Source organism: Megascapheus bottae, chromosome 22 (assembly GCF_031878675.1).
Source record: "Megascapheus bottae isolate mThoBot1 chromosome 22, mThoBot2.hap1, whole genome shotgun sequence".
NCBI classification, from domain to species: Eukaryota; Metazoa; Chordata; class Mammalia; order Rodentia; family Geomyidae; genus Megascapheus; species Megascapheus bottae.
In genome coordinates this window covers 2,698,003-2,721,500 of record NC_143530.1, presented here as the reverse complement: position 1 = coordinate 2,721,500, position 23,498 = coordinate 2,698,003, and the positions used below count along the sequence as shown (strand labels likewise).

Genomic DNA, 23,498 nt, shown 5'->3' with positions numbered 1-23,498 from the left:
CTCCACCACCCTGGTATACACCATCAAGAACACTGGACATGAACCGTGGGAGTATCAGTGGTGGACCATGGGTGCAGGGAAGGGCTGCATGCTGCCATGATGACTATGAGAGGGCTGGCCTCGACCCTGAAGGCAACTGGACACCTCTAAGAATCCAAATTAAACAGGAAGGCGATGCAACCTGTGTTCTGGGAGGTAAGTACGATGTCTGTCTCAGAGCTGACCCGGTAATCGGGCTGGGAGCCCCGGGGTCTGCATTCGGTAGGAAGAGACAGAGAGCACAGGGGAGGAGGGAGACTTGGAGGAGAACAGATGAGGCAAGATGGGAGCCACACACTGCAGACTGAGAAGAGACAGAAGGTGAGGGAGAAGACACCGGTGAGTGTAACTCCGACTCCCCACTCTACTCTGCCACCTGCAAGGCCAGACTCACCCCCTCTCTGCCTTCTTCATAAAGGACTAGTTAGAGAGCTGCATATTCTATTCATTTTAATAGAGGCCATCGTTATTAGGCAAATTGGAATTTTTGTATTCAACCAAATAAAACACACTAAAGCTTTCAGAGGATCATTGGCCTTTCTTTATTTCAAATATGAGGGTTCCAAAGAGAAGACCACTCTTTCCAGTCCTTCCTGGAACAAGAATGACCGTATGGGGCTCCTCCCCATACTATGTGCAGGCTCTAGGCTGGGGGCTGGGAGGTAGCAGTGAGTGGGGCACACCAGCCCTGCCCTCCCGGAACTCAGAACACACCAAGTCCTCGTGTATTTATTAAGAACCACCAGCCAACTCAAGAGTAAAAAAAAAAATCAACTTCCCCTCGCCCACCAAGAAGTGCTACAGACAGCCAAGGACATGAAGGGTTAATCACTAGGAAAATGCAGACACAAACTATATGACCGCTGGGGTGGGATCCTAGAATGAAGTCATCAGGACAGAAGGTAGAACAGTGGTGACCCAGAAAGACTGAGGCAGGAAGACTGGGAGATAACAAGGACTAGACCTTGACTGTACACTAGGGGAAGCAGGCCAGTCACAAAATGCGTCGTGAGATACAACCACAAACAAGAACAGAAGGGAAGCTATCGGCGTTGCTAAAGTGCTGGCTGGTCAGTCATCCAGGTGACTGACATGAGTCCCAGAGTGCTGCTTCAGGGACCCAAGGCGGGGGGACGGGGGAGGCACACCGACCAGCCAAGGGCTTGGGTGCCTGTGGCTTATCCTTTCAGCTCAAAGCCCACGGGCAGAGCGAGCAACCAACCTCCTTCATTTCCACACGCACCTGTGCTTAAATCTCAACTATTTTTCCTCCTATGTGTCACTCTCTTGGCCTGCCTTATCTCTACTTTGGGAGAGAAATACAAGGTGGAGACTTAACCAATTCTGTATTTTTATTGAGAAATGCAACAGTTTAAGAAAGTTGGGATTAAATGGCGAGTGCCAGGCAATCTCAGCATCAGGGAGACACTGCGGAGCAGTGGCAACCGAGGTCAGCTCCTGAGCACGTGTCTCGTGGGTCTGGGGAATGGGGGGAAAGAAGTAAGGCCTACTGTGCAAATAAAAAATCTTTACCCCCCCAAAAATCATATGATTTTTTAATTAGTGACTAACTCAAAATTTTTCAAAATACTATACCGGCCAACACTAAACTGCCCAAAGAAAACACACTGGCAGGCCAACTGTGACCAAGGCCACCCATTTGTAACCTCGGGAGTAGATGACCCAGACCCGAGTCTTCTTCCTACACGACCTGCCAAAGGCATCTGTGTTCACTGAGCACAGAATAAACTGCTCTGGCGGAAGGAGCCTTCAACAACGATGTCCTTCCACGCTGGGGTGAGCCCTCCACTTCTATCAACAGTGACACCTCCGTCTCCAAGTGAGGTCAGTTTAAAAGAGACCTGAAATCACCGGCAAGAGCCCTGGCTCTTGACATTCCCTGCGACCCCGGACCCGAGGAACCACCACTGTGCCGTCCGTCTCAGGCCTCCTGCTCCTGACTCATATCCTGGCATCCGCCGTCCTCCAATCTCCCTCTGCCAGGGTCTTTCCTAAGGCTAATCTACGTTTGGAAAACTGACTTCCACAGGTCTATGGGCCTACAGCAGTGTTTCTCTATTATTTAAAATCTTTTATAATATGTAGAAATTCAGAACAAAGACATGAAAAAAATCTGGGAACAAAACCAAGAGGCAAATGGGACCAGAGCTGAGGCTTTGGCAAAGTACTCTCGAGCAGGAATGAGGCCCAACCATCCCTTCAAAAAGGAAAGAAGGGGGCCGGGAGTTTGGCCTAGTGGTTAAAGTGCTTGCCTAGCAAGCACAAAGACCTGGGTTCGATTCCTCGGTACCACATACATAGAAAAAAGTCAGAAGTGGTGCTGAGGCTCAAGTGGTAGAGTTCTAACCTTGAAAAAGTCCAAGGACAGTGCTCACGCCCTGAGCTCAAGCCCAGGACTGGCAAAAAAAAAAAAAAAAAAAAGGAAAGAAGGGCCAGGAGTTTGGCCTAGTGGTACAGTGCTTGCCTAGCATGCACAAAGATCCAGGTTTGATTCTTCAGTACCACATATATAGAAAAAAGCCGGAAGTGATACTAAGGCTCAAGGAGTAGAGCTCTAGCCTGGAGAAAGCCCAAGGACAGTGCTCAGACCCTGAGCTCAAGCCCAGGACTGGCTAAAAAAATAAAAATAAAAAAAGCGAAGAAAAATGAAATGATTAAATAATCACCTGAAGAAAATATTCACAACTCAGATTAGAGGCTTAATTTGCTAATATGTTTTTTTTTAAGTCCCAGAATACAAGGATAAAAAGAACAAAAGTCAGCAGAAAATCAGGGCAAAGGGATAATTCACAGAAAAGAGATACACAGATGGCTTTTACAAACTGAAAAACATGCTTGCCTTACACAGAAGATAAGTGTAAATTAAAATGGTACTGAAATATCATTTTCTATCTATCATGCGGGCAAAACCTGAAAGCCTGGTGATCTACTCATGCAGTCTTCATCCACTTATCTAATCTTTACCCCCCCCCACTGGCCCATGGGGAAAGGGAGTCTCATATATGCATGGGATTACAAACACAGTGACCCTGGCCCTGCACTGCAGTGTAGCTAGTACTCACCACACATGAAGTAACCATGAGCAAGGCTTGGTACTATAGCATAGTTTGCAGCATAAAATCAATGATGTTATTTTAAACTACAGGAAACTAGTAAATGAACTACAGACACTACTCTACTCTGAAAATACAAAATCTGAAATGCTCAAAAATTGAAAATGTTTTAAGCAATGTGAAACCACAACAAGAAGATCTATGCTTGAGTTCATGTGACAGGTTGCACCTAAAATCAAGTATGCTAAGTCAGGCACTGGTGGGTCACTCCTAGAACCTCAGCTACGCAGAAGACTGAGATCTACAGATCACCATTTGAAGTCAGCTGGGACAGAAAAGTTTGTGAGACTCTTATCTCCAATTAATCACCAGAAAACTGAAGTGAAGCTGTGGCTCAAGTGGTATAGCACCAGCCTTGAGCAAAAAAGCTAAGGTACTGCGCAGGCCCTGAGCTCAAGCCAGTACCAATATATACACACGCAAAAAGTATGCTAAAAACACTGTCTAAAATTCCCGTTGGGCTATTACACACCATGTGTATCAAAACACAAATGGCAGCTGGACTCTGGACAAGAGCTCTGCCCACATCAGCCTTCTTCTTGGTATGGAACTAAGCACTCAGCACCAAGCCACCGACCTACCCGCCTCCCCCAGATGCCCTATAAACGTGGCCACAGCACTCAGGGTGCTGTGGCCCAGCTGGATACCAAATTTACCCACTGATACTCCCCACTTCCCCATACGAAGTAACTCTAGAAAACAAAACAAAACTGGAAGAGGAGAGAAACATGCAAATGAGTTACTGGACACAGTAGGTCTCCTGATCTTTCTTCTGAGATTCTGAGACACGGGATCATTTGAAAACCGAAATGGACCTTTCCACCCAAGTAGATACCCCAGGTGGTGTCGGTGGGTGAAGATATCCCCGCAGTGAGGGTGGGGCCGGGCACAGCTCTCCCAAGTTCTAGTCATGCCAGTGCTGCTGGTGAAGGGAAATCTGAGTCACAGACAGCTCAGAGCCCCCAGGGCGCCCTGTCCCTGGGAATCTTAAGGTGGGACCCTCATTGTCCATTTTGTAAAGGTGCTAGTGGTTTGCCTTAGATAATCCAGCATGTTAGTGGTCAGACCCAAACAACCATGTGCACAAATGCTTGTTCCTGTGGCTCACATCGGAACAGAGCCTGCAGGCCTGAAAGGGCCTCTAGGGGTCCCTATGTCTTTGTGATCACAGCATCACCGAACCAGAAAGAAGACTCCACGAGTCTCAGATCAGAAAACAGACGTTTTCGTTTTTGCTAGAGCTGGCAGGTAGATGGTTACCATCTACCAAAAATCCAACAGGTTACACTTGAATTTCAGATAAACAATGGATAACTCGCTAGTAGAATTAGGTCCCGTACATATCTTATGATATACTTATGCTACAAAAAATTAAAAAAAAAAAAACAATTTTAGTGATTCTGATTAGAGGACAAGCACAAAGGAGAGCAGAGCTTGTGCCTTGGCACTGTTGCCTTAAAGCCAGTCAAAGGTAGCACTGCCTGAGAGTGCCACTGCCAGGCTCGAGTCTCTGCTCTGAGTTCTTACGGGTGCAGGTTCCGAGGCAGCAAGGTCTCCCACTTACAGCAGGGGTGCCTATGTTGCAGCCCTAACTCCCAGCACCCTAAAAGGTGGCCATTCAGAAACCGAGTCTTTGGACACAGTCTGAACCCACGTAGAGAGGACTGCACCACGTGCAGGCGGATGTGTGTACTGCTGCCAATGCCAGTGCAAGGCCTGAAGCCCTTCGGAGAAAGCCCCGCCTGCATCCCCTCCACATCAATTGGCAAGAATATATCCCTGTTTATGGAAGACACTCGGCCTGTAGTACTTACACGCTGCAGCAGCCCCTGTTCGGGTGCTGGGAGGCGGAGAACAGGAACCAAGGGAGTGAGAGCTAACAGAGCCCTCACAAGCAAAGCCTGGCCATTGTCTTTCCTGACTTTAAGATCTCAGCTGCGCAGGCCCCAGGAATTTGGAGCTACAGAACACTTTGTGTGGAAACAGTCACTGCTCTACCAAAATTCAATTTTAAACAATGAATTAAGTTACATGCCACATAAAGAAGAAAGCTTAGAATGTATTTGTCCTGGTTATATAACAACAAAAACAACAACAAGATACATTTATAAACCCTTCTGGCCCTAAAGGGGTTTTATGGGAGAGCTTTAGAAATCATAACCTTAGCAGACTGCTTTTGTAGTGTTCTATTTTCTCCATGAGAAGTTTACTTTCCTCCAGTTCTTACAAATCAAACATTACCATACTGGGTTGGTGATTAAGGAGCTGGGAACAAATTAAGCAGCTACTCTGATTCATTGTCTCTTTCTCCATTATTTGCTTGGCATACTGCCAACGTCCCCAAATGGCAAGATTTAAACAACAGATAGATTGTTTAACAATACTTTATCTTTCCTTTCTAAAGTAACTGAACACTTCTCCCACCAGGCCTGGAACCCAGTGCAGCCTGACCCAGGCCTAGTAGTTTCCAAAAGCAGAATCCACCAGCCCCACCCTAGAGACCTCTAGCCCAGAGGCCCTGCTAGCTCCAGTCACACTGGTGGTCTTCAGTGAACAGGACAGCTGCCCCAATAGAGGGAGGTCACTGGACTCTGAGGCTAAACCTACAAAGGTCACCGAGGAGAGTCTGCCTGGTCCTTCAGAGCTCACAGGGCTAGTGGGGAGACAGTTCATCTTTTCTTACCTGCTGCAGGCACACTAACATTATACTGAGGTAAAATAAATAGGAAGGCAGTCTTGGCTGTGACCTGGAAAACAAAGGGGAAAGTTCTAGTTTACTGTTTTGCCACATTACAAGAGCCTGCTGCTCCAGCCCCACTCCCAGCATTAAAATAAAAAACCCCACCACCTTGGACCCCAAATAGTACCTGGATTTGTATGCCCTGCAGACAGAAGCAAATAATCTATGCTTGGCGGGCTGAGTTCACAAATAAGTAAAGGAATGGATCTACCCATTCATTCATTCATTCATTCAAGTGGCCATTTGGCCCCATGCACCCAGCACTGAGGAAAATGGGGTCAGTCTTCAAAGGGTTTAGGATCCAGCTGAGGTTCCCCCAACACTTCAGTGGCCTGCAACGTGGACACAGCCCCAAGTATAAACCTGGAGCTTCAGAAACAGAGAATTCCAGCTGTGAATTTCACATCTGCCCTTTAGGGTGCAGGGAGAGGGACCACTGTACCTTGCACTTCAGGTTTATTTTTAAAAACTGCCTTTTTTAGTGAAAAAGAAAACTTGTGGCTGTTACCTGGTGGTTAACAGACAAATCACTACTGAGACAAGCTGCCCAAAAGATCAGGATGGAAAAAAGTAGAGATTTGAAGTTTAGAGCCATAGTCGTCAGCTGCTTGGGTTTTCAAGTGCTGGTTCTGCTCACCCACTTAGCCATGGGCACGTAATTTGACAGTGTGAGTCTAAGTTCCTTGAGTATAAAATCAGGGATATCTATCTACCTGCCTACCTATCTGTAGAACCTCAGGTGGCACTCACCCCATTGCCAGGGCTGTTTCAAGCATTCCAGGTGTGCAGCAGTGAATGGTACATGTAAGAGTCCCTCTACCCCTGCCGCTCCAACTCTGGGCACAGCACTGGAGGAGCGACTCCTCACCTACTCTCCAGTCAACAAGACCTAATACTCCTTCCTGTAATCAGCACCCACCAGGACCCTTACAGGTATTGTGCTGGTGCTTGGAGCATGTTCAGTCAAGCTCCGGGGAAACCCAAATGCGACGAGGCAGGAGGAGATCTAGGAAACACATAGGTCTCACTTCCCACCTCAAGTCCTTCTAATGTTGGCTCTTACGACCTTGTCCAGCCTTCTCAACCTCTCCCTCCAGTCCACTCTACCCTCTGTGCCCCCCTATATTCTTGAAAATAGATGTGTGTGGTTTGTGCCCAAACCCTCCATTCCCTAACTTCCTTTGGAGGGGCCAGGGGTCCCTCCCTGCTCTTTGGGACCTCCTCCTATACCCAACCCGAAAGGTGTCTATGACAATCTCCTCTTCCTTTGCACCCCAGCCCAACGAGGACCTCTGCCTCACTGGAAGCAATGCACCCCAGGATCATGGCTGTACAGCAGCTCACAGCTTGTCAGTGGCCAGTCCTCACCTGGTCACTGGTCAGCAGGGACCAGCCCCTCACCTGCTGTCTCCTCATGCACCTTCATATGCCATCTTGAACGTACTCAGTAAGCACTCACTGAGTCAGATGAGAAACCAAAGGTCAAGTCTGCTTTGCTGAGCTGTCTCTGTCCCCAGTGACTAGAGAGAGTATCACCTGGCTCTCCAGATCTGCCTAGCTCTGCTGAATTTAGCTCAGTCACAGACTCCGAACAGGCCACGGGTGCTGTAATCAACAGCTATCCTCTGATTCTCTACCAGGAAGTAACCCTGATCCATTCTTAACTCTTGTTCAGCTTTCCACACACTGAACTCCCTAAGGAAAGACAAGGAGGGCTAAAGCAAATGGGGAGAAGGAAGGGAAGAGACATGCAGAATCAGGCAAAGGTGAGCAGAAAGTATCTACTCTACACCCACTAGGTCTCAGCAAACCTCCCGTCCTTGGTGTCATTCAGAAACTGTACTTGTCTTTTTTTTTTTTTTTTTTGAGTCAGGCTCTATGTAGCTCAGGCTGACCTCAAAACTGTAATCCCTCCACCTTCACCCCCCACACACATGCTAGGATTCCAGCAGGTGTTGCCATGCCTGCCTTGTACCTTTCTTCTCCGTCTCCTTCTTTGGGTATGGGCACTATCCTTGGGCTTTCTCAAGGCTAGAGCTCTATCACTTGAGCCACAGCACCACCTCTGCCTTTTTCTGTGTATGTGGTACTGAGGAATTGAACCCAGGGCTTCATGTATACTAGGCAAGCACTCTACCACTAGGCCAAACTCCTGGCCCTTGCACCTGTTGCCTGTGGGAGTAGAGGTCCTGCTGTGAGGTGTTAGCTATCTTGACACCTACTCACCCCTTCCCAGGAGTTCCTGTGAAAATGCCTTTCCCCAAGTGTATGTGCCCACAGGCAGGGCATTATGGGTCACTCTTGGTGACAACAAGAAGAGTCCTCTTCCTAGGTCAATGGATATCCTCCCCTAGGCTCTGGGAAAAGATGCTTATCAGTGCCTCACACCTACAGGGTAGGTAGGGTCACTGTTGTGGTTTCTCCGAGGTTTCCCTGGAGTGCAGGTAAGTCATCAGCTAGTAACCATTACCAAGAAACACTTATTTAATGTACAGAGCACCAGAGGTCAACCTGGCTGCAATCAGAACCCCTGGAGAAGCTTTTAGGCACAGAAATGGAGGGACAAATGGTACTCGCTGGACACTATGTTGAAAATGAACTAAACAACTGGAGACAGAGAGGGAAGAGCTGACATTGTCCTGGAAGAAACGAATCCTTCACTTGACTTATATAACTATTACCCCTCTACATTGCCTTTACAGTAACATTAAAATATTTAAAAATCTCTATACCCATGCCATGCTCCAGCCAACCAAGCCAAAACCTTGGGCCATAAGCGTTCTGTCCAGCTCCCAGGGCACTGCATTGTGCAGTCACATCTGAGAACCACAGAACCCTCTTTCCTAGGGAGACAGGCATGGGTGCGCAGTTCACAGCAGTCAGGCTCCAGGAAGTCACTGCCGAGAGGAATCCTGAGTGAACACTGAAACTGTACACCAAGCCTCTCCTCCCATCTCACCATCAAATCAATAACATCCTTGTTTCATATGTCCTTCAATAAGATCCCTTATATACTGCTGATTCCCAACATTGGACTCACAGCCAACAACACGGTAGCTCATGCCTCACCCAGGTATTTCCAACCTGAGCCACATCACTGGCCTTCCTGTTCTTAGGAGCACTTGAGTACCTCATGGAGGGCGGTGGGGGAGGAACACATCTTAAAACAGTGAAATCCCGGGCTGGGAGTTTGGCCTAGTGGTAGAGTGTTTTGCATAGCATGCACGAAGACCTGGGTTCGATTCCTTGGTACCACATACATAGAAAAAAGCCAGAAGTGGTGCTGAGGCTCAAGTGGTAGAGCTCTAGCCTTGAGAAAGTCCACAGACAGTGCTCAGGCCCTGAGCTCAAGCCCAGGACTGGCAAAAAAAAAAAAAAAAAACACAAAAAAACAGTGAAATCCCAACAACACTGTAACAACAACTGTAGCACCAAAGGGATTGCAAAAAGAACATTTGTTTCCAGTAGGAGACAAGAAGCAGCATGTAGCCTTGCCCCTGGCATCACCTTAGTGTGCATGTGGGCTGACTGGAAGTCTGTGTCCCTCTGTGCACACCCGTGAATGACACCAGAAACCAAATATTGATTGGGGGATTGCAAACAAGTAAGCAAAGTTCCCCCAAACCAAACCAACAGAGAGGACTGACTGTACTGGGGCAAATCTGAACATCTGTTCCATGACAGCCAAAGCTAAAAAAAAAAATTAAAAAAAAAAACTTTATTAAACTCTCATTTTAAGTATGCAGCTCTAGGAACGTATTTATCTTCATGGAAGCTAAAGTTTCAGGAAAATGGGGAATACTTTTGCCTTGATCATCAATGCACAACCTCAAAACAGTTAAGGACAGAGCTGGCTCAGAAATAAATGCTTGTGGTGTGGACAGAGCCATCAAGCAGTGGAGCCAGAGTGTGTTCAGTCATCTGACTTGAGGCCTGTCACCTGCCCACATGCACACATCTGTCTGTGTAACTGTTTTCTCATGCTGGTCTGTCCCAACGCTGGGCAAATAGTAGGTGTCTCATAAATACCCATCTGATGAGCTCACTACAAACAGCTGTAGTATTTCATAACCAAGGATGAATGCTTAACACATGTTTTCTGAACATGGCTCCAGGAGAACAGGACCTAGGATCTTGAATTAAGAAAAAAATATTATATCCCAGTATTTTTCCACCCACAACCAACTCTAACCAACCATCTTTCTTTAATGTTTTCTCACTTTCTGTTTCTTGGATGAAGAAGTTAAAGAAGCACAGAAAAAAGGGTCTCCAAAGATCTCACAACTCTCAGGCAAAGAAGCCAATAATCAATTTGATTTCCTACAAACTCATTCCCAAATAAGCTTACCATATGCATGAAACAGCACATAATAGAATGGCAACAGAGAAAGGAAGAGAAAAGTCAGGCTCGGTGGCTCACACCTATAATCCTAGCTACTCAGAATGCTGAGATCTGAGGATTGCAGTTCAAGGCACAAAAGTCCGTGAGACTCTTATCTCCAATTAGCCACTAGAAAACCGGAAGTGAGGCTGTGACTCAAGTGGTAGAGTACTAGCCTTGAGCTGAAGAGCACAGGGACAGCGCCCAGGCCCAGAGTTCAAGCCCCACAACTGACCAAAAAAAAAAAAAAAAAAAAAAATGGAAGATCCAAACCTAAACCAAACAAGCAAAATGTGCGTCAAAAGCAAGGAGAAAGAGCCATCATCTGGTGGAGAATGCTATCATTCATCATGAGTTCACTGTCCATGAATAAGCAAAGGAGAAGGGAGGACAGGGAAGAGGGAAGACGAGAAGGTAAAGGACAGAGAGAGAGAAAGGGGGGAGAAAGAGGAAAACACACTAGCCAAAAAAAGACAGGTCCTCCTCACCCACCATAAAACAAAACAAAACACTGCGTGCTTTCTTTCAAAAACTCTCTGGCACCTCCTTTTCATCCCATAATCTCTCCTGACCTCAGGCTAGGGACCCTCTCTGCAAGTGTTGCTTCAGTTAGCATAGCACAGAGGGCTGAGAACCAGGGACTTAGGAAAAATGTCATTCCAATTATCTCTCGTCTCTGTACGGCTGTTTATAGGAAACACTATTGAGTTTAGTATCATTTTAAATGTCCAGCTCAATGGGTGAAAGGTCAGAAATCACAATGTGCTAATGCAAAGAGAGAACCGGGAACCCTTCATGACACACAAGAGTCCTCTCTCCCTACCCCTTCACACACACACACACATACACACACACTCCTACCCCCTACACACACACACACACACACACACACCCCTTCATAAAAACAGGTCAGTGAAACTGCTGTTCCAGCTGAGTAAACTGGACATGGAGTTCAGGAGTTGTGGCCAGCTAGGTGACCTGAGGCAAGGTATTTGCCTCTGTGGACCAACAAGGCCAGTTAATGTAATCAAAGGCTTTCTCAGTGCGAGGCATGGGTCAAAGGGCTTCATGCAATAATGATCTTTACTGACAATGTTCCCATTCTACAGACAACCATGGACAGGACGAGGCCAGAGGCGATGCCCAAAACCACCCTTGTACTCACAGCCTTGCCAAGAGATCTGCCCACAAGTGTGAGATATGAAGACAGGGTCTGTCAGGCAGGAAAGGAAGGCTGTGGAGTCAACCCACTGGCCCGCCAGCCATGAGCACGCAGGAGGACGGGAGGCCTCCCAAAGGGGCCTGACTGTCACCCAACAGCTCTTCTGTGGGACCACTTCTGTCCCACAGAAACACATCACAAAGGGGGCCACCTATGTTCCTTGATTGTAGCCGAGGCTGGGGTACTTCCCCCACCCCAGCCAAGCCTTGTTCTCAGGAGGCCCTTCCCAAGTTGATCTGCATCTTTCTGCCCGAAGCAACACAGGAAATGTTCAATCAGACAAGGAAACACTGGAGGCTACACACGATTTGTGAAGTAAGTCTTTTCCCTTCTTTCTCTTCCTCTCTTCTTCTTTCTCCTTTCTTCCTCTTCCTCCCCCCACCCCGCAAGTAGGAGTATAGGAAGGAGCCATCGTGCCCAACCACAAGTAACTTTTAAAAGAATACAAGTCACTTACACATACTGGTCAGGACAAAATATTTTGCTTTTAGCCAAACCCCATCTAGTGAGATACAAAATCCTCTAAACATGAAATAAATTTAAATGACAACAGCAGAGGGCTCTAGAGTCTAGGTTTAGGTGACTCTGGTGAGAGCTGAGATAACACTTAGGGCTGGGCTGTGAGAACAACTTCCCCAATGCATCACAGACAGTGTTCCCTCTAGTTCTTGACGCCACTTCAGCCCCCGGCAGGCAGTGCCAGGACAGGGCAGTTCTGAGGTTCTACACAGGCAGACAGCTGCCAATCAGGCAGTCGTGGATAGCAAGCGTACGGTGGGTGTCAGGAGAGTCATCCTGGGGGAGCTCCCAGCACTTCCTCAGATCCCGGAAGTGAGGGGGTAGCTCACTGCACAGGGCCCGGGTCTATCACCTTCAGGTACCGCTCTGCATTTCCTCAGATCCCGGAAGTGAGGGGGTAACTCACTGCACAGGGCCCGGGTCTATCACCTTCAGGTACCACTCTGCATTTCCTAGATCCCGGAAGTGAGGGGGTAACTCACGGCACAGGGCCCGGGTCTATCACCTTCAGGTACCACTCTGCATTTCCTCAGATCCCGGAAGTGAGGGGGTAACTCACGGCACAGGGCCCGGGTCTATCACCTTCAGGTACCGCTCTGCATTTCCTCAGATCCCGGAAGTGAGGGGGTAGCTCACGGCACAGGGCCCGGGTCTATCACCTTCAGGTACCGCTCTGCATTTCCTCAGATCCCGGAAGTGAGGGCGTAACTCACAGCACAGGGCCCGGGTCTATCACCTTCAGGTACCGCTCTGCATTTCCTCGATCCCGGAAGTGAGGGGGTAACTCACGGCACAGGGCCCGGGTCTATCACCTTCAGGTACCGCTCTGCATTTCCTCGATCCCGGAAGTGAGGGCGTAACTCACAGCACAGGGCCCGGGTCTATCACCTTCAGGTACCGCTCTGCATTTCCTCAGATCCCGGAAGTGAGGGGGTAACTCACGGCACAGGGCCCGGGTCTATCACCTTCAGGTACCGCTCTGCATTTCCTAGATCCCGGAAGTGAGGGGGTAACTCACTGCACAGGGCCCGGGTCTATCACCTTCAGGTACCGCTCTGCATTTCCTCAGATCCCGGAAGTGAGGGGGTAGCTCACGGCACAGGGCCCAGGTCTATCTTCAGGTACCGCTCTGCATTTCCTAGATCCCGGAAGTGAGGGGGTAACTCACTGCACAGGGCCCGGGTCTATCACCTTCAGGTACCGCTCTGCATTTCCTCAGATCCCGGAAGTGAGGGGGTAGCTCACGGCACAGGGCCCAGGTCTATCTTCAGGTACCGCTCTGCATTTCCTAGATCCCGGAAGTGAGGGGGTAACTCACAGCACAGGGCCCGGGTCTATCACCTTCAGGTACTGCTCTGCATTTCCTCAGATCCCGGAAGTGAGGGCGTAACTCACAGCACAGGGCCCGGGTCTATCACCTTCAGGTACCGCTCTGCATTTCCTAGATCCCGGAAGTGAGGGGGTAACTCACGGCACAGGGCCCGGGTCTATCACCTTCAGGTACCGCTCTGCATTTCCTCGATCCCGGAAGTGAGGGCGTAACTCACAGCACAGGGCCCGGGTCTATCACCTTCAGGTACCGCTCTGCATTTCCTCAGATCCCGGAAGTGAGGGGGTAACTCACGGCACAGGGCCCGGGTCTATCACCTTCAGGTACCGCTCTGCATTTCCTAGATCCCGGAAGTGAGGGGGTAACTCACTGCACAGGGCCCGGGTCTATCACCTTCAGGTACCGCTCTGCATTTCCTCGATCCCGGAAGTGAGGGGGTAACTCACGGCACAGGGCCCGGGTCTATCACCTTCAGGTACCGCTCTGCATTTCCTCGATCCCGGAAGTGAGGGGGTAACTCACGGCACAGGGCCCGGGTCTATCACCTTCAGGTACTGCTCTGCATTTCCTCAGATCCCGGAAGTGAGGGGGTAACTCACGGCACAGGGCCCAGGTCTATCTTCAGGTACCGCTCTGCATTTGGAAAGATGCAGGTCTGCAGACAGGGCTCTAGGATGACCATCCCTCGCCTGACTGGATCACCTGCCTGTCAGATTCCTGGGTTTTGATGGAGGATCCAGGTACATGGAATAGAGGAAATGAGACCTGAATTCACACAGATACAGCCAAGGGATGCCCTCTCCAGGAGCCATAAATCTGCACGCTGGCAGGACTGAAGTGTGTCTCCCAGGAAGACTCAGGCCCTCTCAGATGGCTGGGAAAAGGCACCTGTGGCCAGTGTTCGTCTCCACCGTGTCTGAAGTGGGCTGGGCTAGGAGGTCAGTATTCAGAAGGAAAGGCATCAGGGTCCATGGGGTCCCGAAGGCCATGAGCGGCCTCCAGCTTCCATCAGTCTATCAGCTTTTATTGCCTCTTGGCCGACAGATTCATTCAGAATTGGAGTCCATAGACACACAGATAAGCTACTGGCCAGGATCCAAGGTCCTGCTCTAAAGTGGCCATGGCTGCTACCCCAGCCTCTGGGTGACCCCCCCCCCCAGCTTCTTCCTGGATCTCACCAACCCCACACTGGTTTCTAAATGAAAACATTAGAGGGGTGTATGTGTATGTGCATGTTTATACCCACATGCATGCCCAAAGCTAGACGGTAAGACACTCTTAATTTTGTGTTAGACACTGGAGTTTGAACAAGGACTTCAAGCTTACTAAGCTCTCTTGCTTGATACTCTCTCACCTGAGCCATGCTCCAGCCTTGCTTTTTTTTTTGCGGGGGGGGGGGGGGGGAATCCTGGGGATTGAGCTCAGGGCCTGGTCACTGTCCCTGAACATCTCTGTGCTCAAGGCTAGTGCTCTACTACTTGAGCCAGAGCACCACTTCCAGTTTTTATGGAGATAAATCTCATGGACTTTTCTGCCTGGGGTGGCTTCAAACTGCAATCCTCAGATCTCTCAGCATTACAGGCATGAGCCACAAGCCACCAGCACCCAACTTCAGCCTTGTTTTTTGCTAGTTATTTGGAGATGGAATCTCTCAGTCTCTTCTGCCCCAAAAGCTGGCTTCAAACCCTGATCCTCTGGATCTTATTAGTGTCCCCGGCAGCCAGAATTACAGACATAGCCACCAGTGCCCTTTACTAGCACAACAGACAGATGTATGCCATCTCTAGAAAAATGGAGTGAAAAAAAACTAAATCAACCCTTCAATCACCAATATTTGCTGAGTGCTTGCTGTGGGAAGGGCATAATGCTAACACTGACAAAATCCATATCCTTCCTTTCAGGGCTCAGGCAGCCAAGTCTAGGGCTGAGCTCCAGTCAAATGAGTCCCACTTCCTTCCTTGTACAGACGATCTAACCAACCATGCCTTTTCGAAAACTTAGTGCACTTTGGGCAAGGCAAAGCTCTCTAGATGATTATCTCAAATAATCCTCCACAAGTCTGCAATAACTATTCTATATAATGTGCGAGGCCGGGGACCCGGAGTCCTCATGAGGACTACACGGACACCACATACAGATTACCTCTGTCACCTCCGGTTCTCTATGTCCCTCTGATTCCAAGACTTGTTACATATGATTATGACCAAGTTTCACCAAACAAATAAATAAAAATAAACTTAAAAAAAGACACTGTAAGTTCCTGCACACCCAACACAGCTCAGTTAACTGCAGGGCATCTGTCAATTCCAGGCTGTCTCAAGCCATGTTCAGTCATTGTGTGATATGTATGCTGTGTTTCCCTGCTCTTAAGTTTGGAAAATGTGCTTCGTCTAATGCAAACAGTACCCGTGAAGGAAGGTAAGAGCAAATGTACTCAAATCCAATGAGAAAGTGAAAACGTTAGCTATGCTGAAAGGCAGTATGTATTTTAATAGAATTTGGGTGGCTTGTGGAGAAAAATGAGTCCGTGTATCCTAAGCATGCGCAGTGGAGTACTGAGGCCGTCATTCCTGAGCATGTGCAGTGCAGAACTCAAGCCTGAGTCTGAGGTCTTTCCTACACTGTTGGATCCTCGGAACCGCATACCCAGATGCCAAGGTCTCCAGTACTGTGTTACCACCTCTTGCCCAAGATCCTGCCACAGGCGAGGACCAGCTCCTCTTCCTATAAAAATGATCTCATTTCATCCTTCCAGGCATTCTACTATACAGAAAAAGTGAGTCCCCGAGAGCTCAGGAAATCTGCCCCAAAGGGCTCAGATAATAAGCCTCAGAAAAGGATTGAATCCCAGATTGGAACCATCAAGGGACCTGAACAATGCACCAAATCTGATGACGGATGTAAGCTCTGAGGCAGAAAGAGATGTACTGATGTTAGAAAGATGTCACAGCTCAGGGCTAGATGCAGGCACGAGGCAAGTGAAGACGCCTGGCTGAGAGCGCAGGTTGTGTACCTACTCATCTCTGTGACCTCACTTTCCTCCGCCAACTGGGCAGAGCGAATGTCCTCTAGTGCTCTGGGGACTCATGGGTGGCCTCTGGAAGGCTTCTGGGAGGCATGAGCTGAACCAAGGAGGTGCTGTCCTAAGCATGGATATATTGTGACCAGCCCCAACACAGGGCCAACCCACCTGAGAAGGCCCAGAGAGCCCTAGGGGCAGACTACCCACTGTGTGACTCAACTGCACATTGCAGTCGCCCTCAGTCTCAATCAAGCTACTCAAAAAGAAAAAGAAATGTAGCCCTCAGATCCTTTCTATTTACTCACTCCCTCACTTTCCTTCAGAAAGTCACTGGTCCCAAAAGGAGACCAATTCTGTCTCCTGAGTTCACCATTCTGGGACCTTGAATGCAGAATGACTCAAGTCAAGATTTAAAAACTGACTTCTGGCCGGGAGTTTGGCCTAGTGGTAGCGTGCTTGCCTAGCATGCATGAAGACCCGGGTGTTGGGGGCTGAGTAACGCCATTCTAATAACTTTCTGCTGAGACCTGCAGTAGGGGTAAACAAGTGGACCTCTTTATCCTCCCACAGCCAATATAAGGAGGGGAGTTTTAGAGAGAGGAAGATTCCTGCCTTGATGAAGCTGCGTGGTGTTTCTGTTCGTTCTCTGGAGAAGCAAGGCTGAGTGCGGGAGGACAGTGGGCCCCCTCCTCTCGGGGCTTGGACTGGTTGGGGTGTGTTTTTCCCATCCCTCCTCAAGAGGGACTGGGGATGAAGGACCCCGACACCTGGGTTTGATTCCTCGGTATTATATACATAGAAAAAGCCGGAAATGGTGTTATGGCTTAAGTGGTAGAGCTCTAGCTTTGAGACAGTCCAAGAACAGTGCTCAGACCCTGAGTTCAAGCCCCAGAACTGGCAAAAAAAAAAAGTTAAAAATTGACTTCTTCCCTCGACCTAAAAGAGGCAAGATTGCAACATTTCAAGGGCTTTTGTTCTTGTCACAAAGCTCTAAACACCATCACCCACTTCATCATTTACCAATTAAAGTTAACCAGTTGCCTAATGATCTAGTGGGTCTGCCTCTTCCCTGTGAGCAGCCAAGGAAGCCATTTCCTGTTGGACTCAAACACTAATATGACTGCACAGGGTTATCACGACCCCATTTGTGCTGCACTGGACACTGCTGTTGGTCCCTCCGGGTGAATATCTGAGCACTGGGACAAGAGAGGAAATGGGGTTAAGTGGTGCTACGTGTTATCTGAACTGGCTCAGGAGATGGATGGGAGTGCTGTCACTTTAAGAGGGAGGGTGTTTCTGCCCCAGCAGAGAATCAGGGTAGTAAGCAGGAAACATCTATCCAAAAGTCTGCATGCAGTCTCCTTTCCAGGAGAATCACTTTCGTTCTGGTGTCCATTCGGCCTGCCTGTTGAGATACATGAGGCAGGGTTTTAAGAGAGCAGTACAGAAACTGTGAGGGCTACAGCCTGGCTGACCCTCCAGCCCAGTCCTGTGACCCAGCGCACACAGCACGGCTTTACTGGTTCTCAGGGTGGACCTGAGACTAGGGAGCATGAGAAGGATGCCCACTACTGGACCAGCCCTGCAGGGCACCAGATCTAGGAGTGGACGGGACCTCACCCCTCCATTCCTCCACTCTCTCCTTTCCATCTTACCTCTCTATCCCTTGACCTACCACCCCTCAAGGCAGTTCCATGCCAGTTTCCCTGACTCCATTCATGCCCAAGTTAGTTATAGATGCTTTCAATCCTCAGTCTTCAGTACCCATCTGTTTTGTGGGGAGCCTAACTGGTGCAGCTATATGCCTGATATAAAAGGCTTGAAACTGACACTTGAGAAGAGATAACCTAGTCAGAGAACCACTGGCAAAGGACAGAGAGTGAGACACTATGGCACACGCTGGCACTACTTCCACTGCAGGCTCACCCTTCAGTCCCCCACGCTGTCCTGATGATCATCCCAGGCTTAGCGCTGGTACAGCCTGCCCTCCACGCTCCCTGAGGATACGATCCCGCACACGGCCAGCGGGTGGCAGACAGGCCGGCACCTCAGACCTGAGTGCCCCAGTACTGACAGCCAGTGTCTGGGTTTTCTTTCTGCAGGACACCCAGAACTGGGTTCCGAGACTTGCTCAGCCAAACCACTACCACGGGTCAGCAGCCCCACTGGTACCACTGAAGACTCTACGGATGACAAAATGAGACGCAAGGTCCTGGGGAGTCCCACTGACCTCAATCTGCAGTGAGGAGGCCCCCGTCCCAGCTGCGTGAACTGCTGGCCATTCTGCTGTTGTTACAGACACACACACACACACACACACACACACACACACACACACACACACACACACACACACACCCCAGACGTGGGAACTGGTCTTCGGTGCTAAAAGTATCTTAAATGCTACTTGGTTGACTGCAGTCGGAAGTCAAGGATCCGTGCCTTCATGTGCTCAGATGCTATAGGATGGGTGGCGTCCCCAGCCACTGACTCCATGAAGAAGCTTTCTTTAAGTTTTCAGTACAGAGCAGTACTGGAGTGGGATGACTGAGGGCAGGGAAAGTCTGCAAACAAGCAGCCACTTCTCTGGGGATGGCTTTCCACCTTTTCCTACAGCTGAGTAGCTGGAGGCAAGTTGTCTGCCAAGCTTCCCGCCCGCCGTGTAAACACTCTGGCACCAGCTGGGGCTTGGAATCTGCTGAGTCTCTGCCAGCTGGCAACCTGGAGATGGGTCAGATTAAAGGAATGCATAATGAGGGAGGGGAGACAGAGGCTGATTCACATAGGAGGGTCTGGGGGGGGGGAGGACGGGGAAGGCTAACAAGTGGGGAAATATGGAGAGAAGAAGAGGTTCAATGTATCTGGGCACCACACCCTAAAAAAATGGCCCCAGGCTGTTACGTTCATTTATTTTTGTCCTACTAAAAACTGACTTCTTTGTCCCTGTCTCAATCCCCCACAGCATCTCCAAACCAGTTACCCACAGTCCTCTGAGCAGTCTGCAGCTGGCCTTGAGGAGCTCAGCACATCAGACAGCACAGGACACCTGATGCCCTGAGGTCCCAATGTGGGACGTTAACATGGAAACTCAAGCCACGCGCTGACAAGCAGGCCGTGGGCCACGAGCCGGCCCAGGAGACAGGCCAGGCCAGGAGTCCCGGGCAGCCAGGCTGGCTTCAGGCCTTCCAGAGAGAGACACAGGCAGCCCAGTGAGCAAGATGACAGGCCGCACCACCCTGCAGAGGCAAAGGGGTCAAGAACAGACTGAAACCTCAGGTCTACACTCCAGAAAGAGACCTGCAGACCCCGCTCCCTTCCTCCAGCAGCAGTATCACTCCTACGACTCACCTGTCACCACCAAGAAGAGGAAGCGAGGCAGACCCCACAGAGAGCTGGTGAGCCGGCTGGTGGCTCCCCTCCCTCTACCACATGTCTTCTGAAGAACTCTCGTTCCTCCAGACTGTCATGGCTTCAAGAACATGGACTCACCTCCAGGACAGACCGCCAAGACACAGCAACTCTCACTCAAGCGCTGCACCAGTGGTCATCTCGTCCAGTGACTGGCAAACCTACTTTTCCTATACAGGTCTTTCTGAAGACAGAGACCTCTGTGTTTGCATACATCTAGCTTGGAATGAAGTAGTCCCATCTTCTGTGTAGCCAGCCCCCCGCTGGCTTTTTCCTTTACTATTTGCTCAAGTCCAGGTTTCTGCTCACAGCGCTCCTCAAGTCTGTACACTCACAGCCTGTGGGAGAAGCTAGATTCTCTCTCAGAGCTCAACCTATCTTCCTAGTCAACCAACAACACCCTAGCTAGAATTACTGAAATACACACACACACACACACACACACACACACACACACACACCAGTGCCTTCCATGCCTCCCTACTGCTTAAGGTACAGTGTATAACTCTTCAAACTGGCATTCCTGAGCCTCCTTCCCTCTTTCTACCCTAAATTATAATACTGGCCTAAACAAACTCAGTATAACTACCCTGGGTATCCTAAAGAATAATCTGATTTACTTTATAAACTACTCTGTAAGATAGATGAATATGGTTGGTACAGATAGACAATACACATTTCTACTAGGTTAAAAGTGCTGCAAGTCTGTAATAAAAAGAAACATGTCTGGGGCCAGAAGTGTGGTAGAGTGCTTGCCTAGCATACACGAAGACCAGGGTCCAATTCCTTGGTACCACATACATAGAAAAAGGCAGAAGTAGTGCTGTGGCTCAAGTGGTAAAGCTCTAGCCTTGAGAAAGTCCAAGGACAGTGCCCAAGCCCTGGGGTTCAAGTCCCGGAAAAAAAATTTAATTAAAAAAAAACAAAAAAAAACTAGGGGTCAGGAGTTTGGCCTAGTGGTAGAGTGCTTGTCTAACATGCACGAAGACCGGGGTTCAATTCCTCCATACCACATACACAGAAAAAAGCCGGAAGTGGTGCTGAGGCTCAAGTGGTAGAGCTCTAGCCTTTAGAAAGTCCAAGGACAGTGCTCAGGCCCTGAGCTCAAGCCCAGGACTGGCAAAACAACAACAACAACAACAACAACAACGCTAAAAGCGATGCAGTGGCTCACGCCTGTAATCCTAGCTACTCGGGAGGCTGAGATCTGAGGATCAAGGTTCAAAGCCAGCCCGACAAAAAAGAACCTACAACTTATCTCCAATTAACCTCTAGAAAACAGAAAGTAGGGCTTGGTTCAAGGGTAGGGGTAGGGCATTAGTCTAGAGCAGACAAGCTCAGGGACAACGCCCAGGCCGAGTTCAAGTCCCATGACCTCCCCCCCCCCAAAAAAAAGCTGAAACCTTCAACAAGGACTTACAAAGTGTAAAATATGTATGAATTTTAAACATACCATGATGGCTAGGTCATGCTTTGGTGTAAAATATTTCAAGCAGAGGTTCCCCGTGTAATTTAACCTGATAGCTTCTTACAAGTGGGGAGACAGCATTATGAAGAAGGAATGTGTGTGTGTGTCATATAGTTAAGTGAAGGAGCAAATGATGAGCCCATTTGCACAAAGGCTACATGGTGAATCCAAAGCTAGCCTATAATACAGAATGAGATCCTACCTGAATCACCCTATATTATAAGCCCAATTCAACAAGGCAACAAGAAACAAGGAAGCGAACTGCTTACTCAGAGACAAAGACAATGGAGTCAACCTGTAGCCCCTCTTTCTGGGGAAGGGGCCTGTGAGTAAATCAACATAAACTTTCTTCCATGTAAAAAAGCAAATGCAACCAAACTGCTGGGCCAGATAGCTGTAATCTGTTTAATTTTACACATGATGGCCTGAGTCTTGAGCCACGTCACGACGGTCGCTTTTTCAAGATGAAATGGAGAGAAAGCACTTAGGAATAATCACAGAAGTCTTCCACAGAGGAAGCTGAGCTTGCAAGCTGAAGGACAGTATATTTAGCTTAAACGTGATGGGTGGAAGGTCCAGGATACTATATTTGGGCAAACTGCTGATTTGGGGTTTGGTGAAGCTCTGGTTTGGCGGCTGTCATTCTCCTACCCTGCCCCCACCTCAGGCCACATGGCCAGCCACAGGACATGGCTCTCACAGACAAAATCCATACAAGGTCTTCCCCAGGCTCTGGGGAGAACAGCAGTGCACTTCCTCCAGGAAGTGGTGGAGTGAGACACCCTATTGGCAGCCAAGCAGGAAGCCAGAGAAGCGGCCTCAAAGCCCCCAACAATCCAATCCCATGGGCAACGCCACCCCACCTGGTGGCCATACTGATGGTACCCAGTGGTTCCAGTCCCTCCTTCCTTCGCCTGAGCAGCAAGGATATCTTCTCAATCATTTCTCATAGGTGCTCAACACACGTCTGTGCAACAAACACAACACACTCAACACTGCTTGATTCTACTCTTGCAATGGTTAAGATGGTCCATTTGGTGTCATTTTGCCACAATTTTTTCAAAACACAGTAATGATGCACATTAACTCCCACCCCTAGCAAATGAAAGAGTGGTTCTCAGATGCTCCTAATACTCCCTTGTGTGAAATTAAGAATATAGGTCGAAAATTTTGAGTTGAAGAACTCTGGGGAGGATTAATTGGTAAACTGTTATCAGATGTAAATAGCAATTTATTGAAAGAAAAACTACATGTGAGACCAAGGGGAGGGGTGACATTGTCCAAAAAGAAATGAATTCCTGGGCTGGGAGCATGGCCTAGTGGAAGAGTGCTTGCCTAGCATGTGTGAAGCCCTTGGTTCGATTCCTCAGTACCACATACACAGAGAAAGCCAGAAGTGGACTAGCAAAAAAAAAAAGAAAGAAAGAAAGAAAGAGAAAAGAACTCCTTACCTGACTTCTATAACTGTAACCCTTTGTACATCATCTTTATAATAACAATTTTTTTTGGTCAGTTTTGGGGCTTGGAGTCTGGGCCTAGGCAGTGTCCCTGAGCTCTTCAGCTCAAGGCTACCACCCTACCCCTTGAGCCACAGCGCCACTTCCAGTTTTCTAGTGGTTAACTGGAGATAAGAGTCTCAGCTTTTAGTGTCTGGGCTGGCTTTGAACCACAATCCTCAGATCTTAGTCTCCTGAGTAGCTAGGATTAGAGGTGGGAGCCACCATGCCTGGCTTATAATAGCAATTTTTAAAAGGGGGGGGGAAGCTACAAAGAGATGGCAAACATGACTTTCATGCCAGACTTCCCATGTGTTTCTGAAGTAGGATGTTCAACAAAAGGTGTAAGAAGAGGCTAGAGACATATCCTCAAACCCACCTACCAAAAGTGAGACCTGCACAATATTACTACACACCACTTGGGAAAAGATGGTCTGAGACAAGTCTACACAACACGTGATTCTCCTAAAAAAAAGTTCTAGATAGCTTGCTGGGACAGAAGCTTCTAGCTTCTCACTGTCTACCCCAGCAAGCCCACATCAGAAAATGGCCTGTGGCAGACAGGACATATTACCAGGAGTACACAAACTTCATGTTCTGCTCCTCAATCCACAGCTTTGTGTGACCTGGGACAAGTGAGCTGCATTTGATGGGTTCAGATTCCTCCTATCTATGGTGGAACAAAGAAGCCAAGCAGGATGACATACATCTGTACTGAAAAGATGATTTCTACTTGAAA

At 48.7% G+C, this 23,498-nt stretch overlaps 1 protein-coding gene across 2 annotated transcripts in view; it reads right to left on the bottom strand.

Moving 5' to 3' along the window:
* The window catches only part of Tram2 (translocation associated membrane protein 2), a 49,611-nt gene that overhangs the window by 12,410 nt on the left and 13,703 nt on the right, over positions 1 to 23,498 (bottom strand). The window contains exons 1-2 of one of the 2 annotated variants that reach the window (XM_090355496.1): positions 17,621 to 17,778; positions 5,857 to 5,920 (exon numbers count right to left, since the gene is read on the bottom strand). Coding sequence is in view for 1 of the 2 variants with exons in the window: in XM_090355495.1 (XP_090211621.1) it covers positions 5,857 to 5,920 (64 nt within the window). In the remaining variant the exon portion in view is untranslated. Of the gene's footprint in view, positions 1 to 5,856; positions 5,921 to 17,620; positions 17,779 to 23,498 lie in introns of those variants that run through there. The other variant, XM_090355495.1, reaches the window with a different exon arrangement.